Source organism: Alosa sapidissima, chromosome 12 (assembly GCF_018492685.1).
Source record: "Alosa sapidissima isolate fAloSap1 chromosome 12, fAloSap1.pri, whole genome shotgun sequence".
Lineage (NCBI taxonomy): Eukaryota > Metazoa > Chordata > Actinopteri > Clupeiformes > Clupeidae > Alosa > Alosa sapidissima.
Window position 1 is genome coordinate 20931587 of NC_055968.1, and position 13207 is coordinate 20944793.

The 13207-nt window shown below is 44.0% G+C and overlaps 1 protein-coding gene across 5 annotated transcripts in view; it reads right to left on the reverse strand.

Annotated features, from left to right (window-relative positions):
* The window catches only part of foxd2 (forkhead box D2), a 79016-nt gene that overhangs the window by 62589 nt on the left and 3220 nt on the right, over positions 1–13207 (reverse strand). For all 5 annotated transcript variants that reach the window (XM_042057576.1, XM_042057573.1, XM_042057574.1 and 2 more), the window contains exon 2: positions 3391–3494. In XM_042057576.1, coding sequence (XP_041913510.1) covers positions 3391–3494 — 104 coding nt within the window. The remainder of the gene's footprint in view (positions 1–3390; positions 3495–13207) is intronic.

Here is a 13207-nt window from a genome sequence, read left to right on the forward strand (position 1 = left end):
GGCCACTGCATACTGATCCACAGAAACAGGTGACCCCTGGCTGGTCTGAACGCCAGGGGCTGATGGGAGGGCTTTGATGCAGGACGCCCAGCGGGGGAAAGAGAGGGATAGGAGGAGAAGGAGGAGGAGGAGGAGGAGGAGGAACAGGAGTGGCATTCCTATCACAGTCAGTGTCCAGGGCAGGGATGAGTGGAGGACAGGAAGGTCAAAGGTGAAACAGAGGAGACTGACAGCACTAAAACACTGAGCCCTCTCTCTCTCTCTCTCTCTCTGTCTCTCTTCAGTTCTATTTCCATCTCCCTTTCTCTCGATCACGTTCCTTTTCTCACTTTCGCTCTCACTCACTCACTCTCTCTCTCACTCTCTCTCTCTCTCTCTCTCTCTCTCTCTCTCTGTCTTTAACTCCCTGAGGATGGGTAACTCTATCTCTCCACTTTGGCGCCAGATGTTCAACTCTGCATAACCTGTGGCAGGCTGAAGAAGACGTCTGTCTTTGCCCGCTCCAGCTTGCTCCGGATCCCTGCCAATCATCAGCCGGACGGCCTCACAGGTGGACTTTCAGTCACCATTTATGAAAGGGGGAATCACAGGGACTAAATCCAAGACCACGTATTCTAGATAACAGCTGGAGAGACGCTGGACCTTGCCCTGATCTGATTCATTTTCATATTTTTTTATAAATATTATAATGAGAGTTCAATTATATTCGGAGAAGCTGTTTTAGGAGTCAGTGCTGGATTGAAGAGAACTGTGTATAATCAGGACATTGTTTTTTCAGCAAGACTAGACAAATAATTATCACACGAAACAAACCCTAGTGGACAAACTCTTGAATCAGGATGCCACCCCAAACTCTTGAATCAGGATGCCACACCCCATTCGGCTGTTCTTCTGATAATTACAGAAGAACAGCCGAGAGAGAAGATTATGGTAATTCGGAAGGGATTGGCAGCTGTGTCTGCAGCTCTTAAAGGATGTTTTTAAGGAAACCCACATGCCTGGGTGGACTCTCTACCTGCCTGTTCAAGCAATGCATCATAAATCAAGCCAGAGGAAGTACTTTGACGGTGTCAAACCCAATGATGGCAGAGCCTATGTTTCAGGGGCGTTAATGTGACTTAATTGGAAATTAAAACTGACATAACAGTTAAAAACTAACATAAATTACTTAAACTCTGGAGCTTCTTCAGAATTCGACGATGGAACTAAATTATGCATCACAATGTATACAAATTGCCACCACAACTCCAGAGTGAGTTATCTTGCCTAACTGATAAAATAAACAAACAGTGAGCCAGCAGGCAAACAAAACAGTGCTTCTGATCAATCATGGTGGCAATGAGGCCGTAATCACATCAAGGGCTGTGAACTGACCGTGATGGATGATCAGGCCCCTTCGGCAAGACCGGCGAGGCCTGGTGGAGCGAAACCTGATCTGGAGCCGCACAACACCATGCTGCTTTTCAAAGACCTGTTTGTGTTATTGCAGGTTGTTCAGCTGCTTGGAACAGACAAACAAGCCTCGCAACTCAAGAGAGGGAAAACACAGTAACCCCCCCCCCCCCCATCCCCATCCCCATCCCCACCGACACACATACACACTGTTCTGAACAGCTGCCTCAGTGCAGGGAAACACAGTGAGGGCCAGACAATTTTGAGTGAGCCGGCCAGATTTCTGTACAGGACTGGACACTCTGTTGTCTGTTAGTGAAACATAAGGACCATAAGGTCAAGAACATCGTTTATTTGTTCCAATATAGGATGATTTTTTTTAAGATTAGTTTACGTGTTATGATTATCCTTGTTATTATAGAAAAATTAATTGTCTCTTACCCTGAGCATTTAAAGTTTGTACAGCTTTGATAAACAACATAATTTATCATTCTTTTGTGAAAGAAGAAACCCAAACTTCTCTTCACATCACTTAAGTAGCCCTCTCCACTGGAAGAAGCGTGAGGAGCATTATTCATAGCAAGCCCTCCCAAACAGTTCCTGAGCTACTGTCACAAACACACACACAGACAAACTGTAGGGAGCAACGCATGTACAGCACACACCCCTGCTATCTCTCCCTCTCTCTCTCTCTCTCTCTCTCTCTCTCTCTCTCTCTCTCTCTCTCTCTCTCTCTCTCTCTCTCTCTCTCTCTCCATCTTTCTGTCCATCTCATTCTGTAATGTTCAACCATATTTTGCCAACATTTCTTCCCCAAATGTGGCTCTAAATGTGTTGTCAGTGTAAAGTAACTATTGCTCTCCTCCTCTCTTGCTCCCTCCCTCCCTCCTCTTCCTTCTCTTCTCCTCCTCTCCTCCTCTCTCGCTCCCTCCTTCACTCTCTCTCTTAGTCCCAGCGTGCCTGTATGTAACATCAGTAAAGCTGTCAGACTGGCCTGCCAAGGTAAACAGCCCAGCACCGGGTTCAGAGGTGACGGAGGCCGAGATGTTTTTCCTAAGGAACCAAGAGACCCTCGGAGGCCCCTGGCTGGGGCCGGGGAGGGGCAGTGGGGGGAAGACGATCCCCTCAATTGCCCCCCACACTAACACATCGGCCAGTCTCTCTCCCCCCCCCAATCTGCATCTGTGTACACAAACCCGCTCCACAGGATCCCCTTCACACGTACACACACACTCACTCATTCATTCACTTACAGGGTTTTGCTCTTTAAATCACCGCTGTGTCAACACAAAAGGCCAAAACACACACACACACACACACACACATACACACACTCACACACAAATGCTTGACCCCCGCACATAAATACTATACATTTGGGTATTATGTATAGTATGTTTTACTATTGTGTCCCATGTATCACCTCTCCTCGGGCTCCTCAGAGTCCAGAGAGTTAAATTATATTCAGAGAAGCCCTTTTAGGAGTCAGTGCCGAATTGAAATGAACTGTGTGTAATCAGGACATTGCTTCATCAGCAAGACTAGACAAATAATTATCACACGAAACAAACCCTCCTACTTAGTGGACAAACTCTTGAGTCAGGAAGCCACCCCATGTAGTTGATTAAATGAGCTGATGATGAATGAAGTCAGAGGCAGAGTGTGGAAGAGAGGGATAGAGAGACAGAGAGAGAAAAGGGGAGGACGGATAGGGAGATGAGATGGAGAGATGGAGTCAGAGACCGAGATGGCAAGTAGAGAGAGAGAGAGAGAGAGGAGGAGTGGGCAGAGAAGAGAAAGATGAAGGAGAGGCAAAAATTATGAGAAAAGGGAGAAAGGGAAGAATGGAGAGACCAATGAAAGTTGGAGAGAGGAGAAAAGAAAAGGGAGGCGGGAGTGTGATAGAAAGATGGAGAGAGACAGAAAGGGTAAGAAAGAAAGTGTCAGAGAGAGAGAGAGAGAGAGGTAGCGATGGTGCAGAGCAGTGATATCACTCACCCAGGACTGACCCCTCTCAGCCTGCACAGGCTGCTCCCTGAGAGCCTCCACAGCCAGCAGCAGAGAGATGGAGACCATCCAGGAGCTGCAAATCAGGAGCACCACTAAAAATGCAGGAGAGAGATGTAGAGAACAGCAGTGAGAGAGAGAGAGAACGACAGAGCAATGGAGAGAGAGAGAACGACAGAGCAATGGAGAGAGAGAGAGAGAGCAGGAAAGTGGGAGACCAAGAGAACGAGAGCTCTCCATGCCAAGAAAAGCACATTGAATTGAATTAAGAGAGAAAAGCTTTAGATCTGGCAGCGAAGTGGAGTGAGGAAGATAAGGGGTGTTGCCATACCTCTTCGAAGATCACAGATTCCCTCCCCGACATCCAAAACATTCTCTAGAAGCCGGAAGACAAGAGACAAGCCCAGATGGCTCACCAGAGAGAGAGAGAAAGCGGACAGATAGACAGTTAATTTGGAGAGCAGGAAAGAGTCTGAGGCAGTTGCTATGCAATGACGTGGAAAAAAAATCTGTCTTGATCCCTCCGAATCATAATACACAGTGGCTCTCATAAAAATGGAAAAATGTGGCGTTCCAGTTCCAGTTAAGTTTGGAGGTTCCACTTGAAAGCATGGTTTCGATCATATCACCTTTATTAGGATGTCTCGTTATTTCATCCAGATGCTTCAGGTCTTAAGTGTCTGTCAAAATGAGTGAGTGGAATTTCTGATTGGCTACTGATAGTTACTGCACAGGCAAAAGAAAAATGTATTCATTAAAAATGACATCCTATTGATTACTTAGTGACATCATTGCTAATGACTTCATTTTAACATGCACTTACTTAAATTATACATATCAATATTAATTATACTATTATGAAACTGCATATATCTCTAAACTAGCATGGCCAGCCCAGCCTTTAACCAGCCACTAGCTGCTTTACGGATTACAAACATAAACCTAAAATCAGAAATGTGCTGAAACAAAATCCATCAATCAAAGTACTGAAAGCCGGGTCTGTCACTATGAGAGATGTGTGAGGAGAGAGGATGGAGGTGCATATCAGCCTCTACCTGCCTGTGTCCTCCACTCCCACCCCCCCCCCCCCCACCCCCCGACTTCCTGCTCCTACTTGTCATCAATCTGGGCCCGCCACAATGGATTGTGACAGAGGCAAGGCAGGACTGTGGGGGAAGACAAACAGTCATGGACACACAGCTCACTTCCTCTTCCTCCTCTCCCCAAAACCCTCATCCCCCTCTCCAAGTTGTCAGTTCTCTCTCCATCTCCCATACACACACACACACACACACACATACACACACACACACATGCATGCACAGTGACACACACATACACGCACACACACACAAATATACATGCTCACACACACAGTTACACACTTACATGTCACCCACATCCTCTGGGCATACAAATGCCCAGGAAAAACTTCCTGAGTGCAGCCCCAAAAAAAAAGGCTGGAGACATACACGAAAAAAAAAAAAGAAGGACAAGAGCAATAACAAGACATGGACATGTACCAGGCTGGCGGAGGGGTCAAGAGGGAGGCTGGTCAGAGAAAAACAAAAGACCAAGAAAAAGAAAACAGGGGAGAGAAAGCTGGGGAAGCAGACACGCCTCGTAAAAAAAAAACCTCCAGCTAGTGACGATCGGCATTTTTGATTGTGACACACTGACCGTTCCTTCTTCACGTAAGACATATTGTGCTCATTCCTTCACTCAGATGGGTCTGGGTCAGATTAGTGGCTTTGCGAGACTCTAACGAGCGATTGGTGGGATGCGAGGGGATTCCATGCATGTGCAGAATGCTGCGGAAGACGTGTTTGTGGCCTCCGACGGCCAAGAGCCCTGTGGGCAGCGTGGGGATGGTTTACAGCACCAGAGTTTACAGAGTCGGGGGAACTGACTGAAAGCAGACATGGAAAATAATATCATCCTAAAACATTGTGTTAACGCCATGGACATATTTCCAAAACAACAGAAGAAGTGTTGTTCGGAAATTAGGGTTTGTGCCAAAGCTGGTCTTTGTTAGCTATTGACAGCATAGGAGACTCTTTTCATAGTTGCTCTACTTCCTCTGTCTTCTTGATGGTCAGCTACAGTATGGTTTGTCTGTCGGTGGAAAGAAAAAGGATGTTTTATCGCAATTATATAATTCATCCAGCAGTCAGTCCTTTCATCACTGAAAAACTTCCCCTGTGATATTTTTTTCATGGCCTTGCCACTTAGCATCTGTTACATCTAAACCCCACCAATTAACCTCACTTCATCCACATTTCCTCCACCCAGCACACACTCACCCCACCCCCTCCCGCGTCTCTCTGTCCTCTTGCATCCTTTCACAAACCCATCCATCAAAAAAATAGAAAGAAGAACAGAAAGAGGAGGGGATGATGGGGGTTAAAAAAGGGAAAATAAGGACTGAGGGACATTAATCGGAAAGGGACACACACTGTAAGCAGGCCTTTCCCTCTGGGCCGGGGCCCGTCGGTGTGTCCAGATGCCCCCCTGCCCCCCCACCCTATGCCCCCCCCCCCCCACCCCCAAGGCTCTTGTCCTGCAATCTCAGGCCACTTCAGCTTAGTTCCAGCCACTCATGGTGGCCAGCCATTGTTTCTGCACCCGGCTTTTATTTCTTTTACCTCTAACATTTCATGCTCGGCACATTAGACAGGCCTCATCGTCTCTTTCTTTCATTCTCTCTCTCTTTCTCTCTTTTTTTCCTTCATCTCATCCCCTTTTCAGGGTCCTCAGCTTTGAACTTGGAGCTGAAAACCACCTCCCATTTCAGAACCCCTAGACCTGTATGTCAGAGAGAGAGAGAGAACGAGGGAGAGAGGCCACTTGAGACTCATCGGTCTCACCATGGCAATGCTTACACTCAGAATTAGTGGTATGGGCTATTTATTTGGAGCAATATAATGCACCTGATCTAATGCATTAGAGAGTGTGTGTCTCTCTGTGTCTCTCTCTCTCTCTGTGTGTGTGTGTGTGTGTGTGTGTGTGTGTGTGTGTGTGTGTGTGTGTGTGTGTGCATATCTGACTATTACTACTGACAGATATCCCTACCAGTGACATGTGAAATGGCCTCCAAAACAGAATAAAGGCATAAACTTAAATAAATGTGCATAGAAAGAAAACAGATAACACAAAACTGTATAAGATTTTTTTTGTAATTTTCACCATTTTATTTAATTATTTTGTTGGTCCTGTCAGCATACTCACAATCTGAGGGCCTGATGAAAGCTTTCATGGAAATTAGGAAATTATTGTCACTCTGGTATCTAGAGAGTTTGCCTCAGAATTAGCATTTCTACAAAAGAAGAATTGGGTGTTTTGGACCTCCGACCTACTTCACCTGTCCTTTAGCACGACTTTAAAATCAGACCTTGTCGCCGAAGGTGCTATGCAAAGCGGATTATGTGTTATTTAGATATTAATGAGAGACTCTCATTCTTTCTTTCTCTCTCTCTCTCTCTCCCTAACCCTTCCCCCTCTTTGCCCTTTCTCTTTTCTCGTCTTTTCATCTGCCTGCCTTCAATTGAGTCGGGGTTTGAGAGGGAGAGAGGGAAAGGTTCTCGAGGGTAGTGGAACATTAAGAGTCTCGATTCGCCCTGAGAACCCAGGAATCGCCATTGTGCCCCCCTGTCTCTCATATATATCATGCTGCCATGCGGGTGGCTTTCAGGCGGTGCAGAGAGGACAGGGGGGGAGATGACAACCTTAAGCCCGTAGCCTACTCTCTCAGCCCGTCGCCTCTTCAGACGAGTGCTGTGCGCTCTTTGGTGGGATGTGCCTTCCCACCTCGGCGACCGTTACCGTGGGCGTTATCTGTCTCAGCAGCGCTATTTCTGCACAAGACAGTTTTTGAGGTTGCGCTAAGAACGCAGTTGGTGTAGGCCTGTTTTGAAGAAACATGGATGAATAGGTATTCATGGCTTTTTCTTGCACGATAAAGTTGGAAAATAAGCGCTTGTAAGTAAAAAGTAAGACTTTCATAGAAAAGCTTAGAGGTCTGTCTCTCCCGAGACATGTGTCTGTGGTTTTTGGATGCATTGCTAGATTGGGATCCAGTTGTTTTCCCTTTTGTGTGTGTGTGTGTGTGTGTGTGTGTGTGAGGAAGAGCGTCATGTTTGTGTGTGCGCTCCCCTGCATGTGTGTTTGCGTGTGCGTGTCGGTGGGTGTTCTTCCACAGCCGTTTATCCGCCCTCAGATCCATGTTGGTGGTGGAGGAGCGGCCGGGGAAGAGCGTGAGAGGGGAGCGCAGCGTTTGGGAGTGCGAGGGCAGACGGGAGGAGAGAGGGAGATAGAGGCAGATTGACACGGACGACACGGACGGGCTGTCTGATGCTCATTCCAGCTGAGCAAACAAAAACACCAGCAACACCACGGACCAGGGAGTTGGAAAAATGCACGGGTCCGCTACGGGGTCAGATTCCGAGCCGAAGCTAATTCAATTTCACAAACTGTAAGAAAACAAAAAGCCCTTGCAAAAGCATGTAGCACACAGCATATGATGGTCATAGTCCCAACGCCCCATATGGTGGTCATAGTCCTAAAACAAAAGCCCCTGCAAAGCATGAGCATGTAGCATCTGATGGTCATCATAGTCCCAAACGTCTGCGTTCGTGCAAAACAGATGCAGTGTCTCCAAAGGATATTAGTTTTGTAACACTGGGCTCTCTCTCACACACACACACACAAACATGCTGACATAGACACAAATGCATTTTAAAAATAGGCATGAGCTGGTCAGATGCTTCAATAAATCACCACATTAGGTCACTCAGAATAATTAATTGCAACCATGTGGAGCTTGGCTCTAGTTTACGGTTGGCCTGTTTAGATTCGCCTTACTCTTTTTTTTACACTGCCGCAGTCTCCTCAGGGGGCGTCAAGGTGTCAGTAGCAGGGAGAGCCTTGTAGGCTACAGGCGGTGGGCTGCTCGGGCGGTGGTCTGGTCAGCTCTGGTAAAGACATTACCCCGGCATACGAGGAAGGCAGGGAGTCGCATAGACAGCGCTCACTTCTCTAAATAAACATTAGTCTTAAAAAGTTTGGCCCCTCGACCTTGGTGTGATCACATTTCACTCTGGATGGTAAACTTCATTTTTATCGCGGGACTTTCCCATTCTTTCCGAAAACAGAGTCAGATTTACAAAGATATAACGTCGACTTTGACAAAGTTTCTCTTTCACCTGGCTAGGGACTGTCCTAGGAAAGTAGACCTATTAACTCGGAGTAGATTTGTTTTATTAGGCAATCCATACTTTAAGTCAGAGGCCCTGTACCTTTCTCAAATCGAAAGACAATCCAAACACTATCAGGTAAATAAGAACAGTGTGAAAGTTCATGTTTAAAGTGAAGAAATATTATATCAAAAATATAAAAATGTAAAAAATGACTTAGTCTCAATTGATTCGTAACAGCAGCATGAAATAGGCGACCAGTTTCAGTTATGCAAAGTTTGCAGATGTGTTGGTTGCGCTGTTATTTATTTGTGTAGGCCTACATATAAATGTCAAATAACAAACATAAATGCACATTTTACTGAATAGCTTGTGTGCAAAAGCATGATGCACACCCAAGGCAACAAAAAAGGTACACCATTTTGGTTAAATACATAGCGTATTGGAACTCACAAAAGTGAGTAGGTGTCCATGCAGATAGACCTGTGACACCCTAATTCGCTTCTGCACAAGCAAGAACACTGAGGTTGGAAAGGGCAAGAAGTCAGATAATTTAATTATGCTAAAATGCCGTGCATTACACCCGGTTTGTGCCAACTGAGAGAGGGGTGGAGGGGGGAAATTGGCGACATCGTGGCAACCCACAGTCTAGCCCATCACCTGTTCTCGCTGGCATGTTGTTATTCCAGTTCAAATCCTCCATATAGCCGATGGTATCCGCATGAATATCCATTATGTGTTCTCGGTGTGTGGGATGTCGGGGCAGCAGCAGGTGTTCGTCAGTGTGTCAGCGTGTCAAAGTCGATGGGGCGCGCACTTCCAAAGTTAATATTTTGTTTCTAGGGAAGAGGGGAGCTCTGTATCTTCGCTTTATTTACACATTCTAAATTAATTAAGCAGAGGATTCCTCTGTCTACTGGAAAAACATGGAGGAGGTGCAGCGAAGCTGCACAGGGAGCTTCTAATTTATTGTGGCCCAACAGCTCCTCTCCTCCATGCTGCGGTACCTGGGGACCCGAGCCGCCGGCATTCCTGCAGTATGTGGGCGCTAGCTCCTCTTGTCAGTTTATTTCGGCCCATTACACGAGACGGGCGTGGAGTCGTGGAGACGAGGAAAAACTACGGGAACCAGGAGTGAGAGCAGATTTTGCGTGCCACTGATCTACTCTTTCATTTAAACGGGGCAACTCAGTTATAAAATCTCCGTTTAAACTGTTATTCAGTCCCACAGCGATAATCGAAGTCGATTATCCAAATCACCAGCTAATCAGTTTAATTACATACATAAATTGTTTAAGGCAGCAATAAAGCCACGTCCCATTTTAATTTGCTCAAATTCTAATGATTCGTGCATTAGATTACATCATATGGTGCAGTGTGTTATTTTGGTTTTAACATCTGAATAGACTTTCCAAGTGAAATAAAATCTTTCCTAATGAAATGACATTCGTTCTGCAATTGTCAATAAAAAAAAGTTGCACTGAAGCTAACCAATAGCCTAGGCCTAACATTATGGATTTACAATTTCATTGAGATTACTAGCATGTTTGCAGCATTTGCTGTTTGTGTTATGTTTACATACACACATGATCTATCACTTCCAGATCCAGCAGATTAATGTTTGGATCTAGGCTATGCGTCTAAATTATTTAGCAATCCTCCCGTGAAGGCTGCAGAGCAGTGACAGAGATAGTCACTGAGGGCATAGCGTCATGACTGCTGGCCCTGAAGCAGATGCCCTCAAGTAGTTCCTTGAAGATGCTACGTGATACACTCATCCCAAATTAATATAGACACATCAGGGATACCATCACTTTCTAATAATACCAGCCTAACTAGGTCATAAGGATTGCCTGCGTTGGCAAAGTTAGGCTAATGCAGAGTGAAGCCTATCTACGGAATACACCATTCTGTAATGACAGAGAAATGCTTAAATACGAGAACATTTGAATAAACACAAGTTATAGAAAGCTGAAATAAATAGAAATTCATTCTTTACCTATAGATATTTAAATTACTCAATATAGTTTTGCTATTATGTAATAAATATAGAAATGGGTGGCATTAAATGTGATGATGATGATGATAATAATAATAATAATAATAATAATAATAATAATAATAATAATAATAATAATAATAAACTATTCTGTAGGCTGTGCATATGCTGTTCATAAGGTCTAAAATAAATTACAATTAATAAATTAAAAGGATTAATGGATTTAACAAAATGTCTAATATTTCTAATATTCAAGTTCTTAAAATAATATTCAAATAGGGGTTTTCAAAAGTGAATAAAACAAAATCCAGACATCCAAATAATGCAAATAGAATGCCCATGAGTACGATATAGGCCGTTTTTGTTAGTTTGTTTCCCTTTTTTTCTCGTGTCATTTTAATTTCACTTAATTTATTGATTTATTATTTTTTAACCCCCCAATCTACTAGGCTATATATTAGGCCTATTTATAGGCTACTCGTTTCGTGAACGAGTCATAGGCTATCAGACCTTTTTACAGTTCATGTCGCTACTATTTGCAGACGCTGGAAAGGAGGACATAAATTGTGGAGCAGAGAAAATCAAGTCGTGAAAACCATTGATCCCTGAGTGCTATAAGCAAAGTAGCCTAACCTGTTGCTAAGAAATATGAAACAACTTAATAATTTCCCAGCTATATTGAATAAGTACGTTTGGGCTCTACAATAACACAATAGCCATGCAGGGTAAATCGTTTTATGTTTTGTCAACTAAATATATTTAGTTTTGTTCACACCAGGGGTAACACATGCACCTTAATCTGTAACTAATATCATTCATAACTCAGTATTTATCAAAACAGAATTTTCTTCTTCAGAAGGCCTTGTATTTTGCGGTCAGTGAGACACGGCACAGGGGTAAATGCAGGCCGCAGTGAAACCTCATTGGCGGAGCGCGCTTTAATCAAAGAGCGCGTGGTGGCGAAGAAGTAAAGAGAAAAGCATATAGGCCAGTCATAAATCGACAGTGGAGGCCTTCCTCTCTCGCCACGGAACGTAAGCATGCAGCAGTCCGTTTGAAAGGATAAAAAACAGCCACAAATCTGTTTTCTAAAAAACATCACTCGAGTGACAAGAGAAATGTGTTCCATGCAAAGACTGTGGGTGGTCTTGCGTCGCATGCAAAAAAAGAGAAAGAAAAAAATCGAGACAGCAATTAGAAAGAGTAAAGACTTTAGAGAGCCGCCTTAAGACCTATGATTTACACGTTCGATTGGATTAAAGGACAAATCTGTGTTTTCTCCTAGAGCCATGCTGCGACACAGGGATTGGTCTATTTGCCACAACAGGCTCTGTTCTGAAACACCAACCTGTCACCTGTCCCTGAATATTCCATACAGATAAATCAATTGACAGATCAGTAAATGCAAAAGGTTACAAAAAATACATACACATTCTGACATGACATTTAAGCACAAAATAAAGACAGGCTACAAAGGCTGTGTGTGTGTGTCTGTGTGTGTGTGTGTGTGTGTGTGTGTGTGTGTGTGTGAGACTGTTTTTTATTGTTCGTGCTAGTGCTGTTGTCAAGAGAGTTGAAGAACATAAACAAACTCTCGTCACTCATCTTTTTAATAATATTATTATTGTTGACCGAGTCGTCTAACTGCGTAGGCCATTAAATAGATGTCTTAAATTTGCTTCATCATCTTTACAAACGCCCTTTAGTTTCTTTTACGCCTACAGCTTTTCGGTGACAGCGAGCATTTTAAGTCAAAATGGTCTCTAATGTCTTGGCGACCAAGTTGAGAGTCTTTCTTTAATTTTTATATAAACTAACTCATTGTTAGTTTTCATCTCAACCTTCGGTTGAATCAGAGTTGCTCATTTCCCTGGGGATAAAAGAGGCAGTTATGCATAATGACAACAACTCGGTGTCTTCAAATAGGCCCCAAGACGCTTAGCGAGTAGGTTACAGAAATACAGATCTAAAATGGAAACTCTGCTCTCATAATAAAATGCTCATCATCTGTCAGATCTGACCTGAGACCAAAATCTTTTGCCGGAAGATCGGTTGTTGATCATTCAGTGGTTTGTAATATTAGGCCTATACGGTTTATTTTAAGACCATATCTTATATCACCATGAACATAGATCCAAATGTTTTAGGGTAATTTATTATACCCTCGTGTATCTGAGAAGAACGTTGATAACGTCGATCCATGTCTTTATTTATTTAGCAAGATTATGAAGTGCAATTATGTTGAAGTGCAAAAGAGGAAACACAATGTAAAAGTATAATATCTCATCTAATGCAACGGAGTTCCCCTCAGAGTGTTCGGTCGAGTGTGTTCAGGGTATCAGGCCTCCCACCCACCGCTCTAATAATCAGCTGTCAGAAGCAACGCACAAAGTGAATTGAACTATTTGCACACAGAGCTGGTAAATAAAAGAGGCTTTGTGCCTCCCTGGATATAAGACCATGTGCTCGGCCGACTCAAAAAAGGCTCTGTTTTTTGCCCTACTCGGAGATCCCTGCTGTCTCTGTTGTAGCCTACGTGTCCCGTAACAGGACAGATGACATGAAAGCGAACGTCTTTTAAGAAGATCGCTTTTCAGAGGTAAATGTGTGTGGCTTG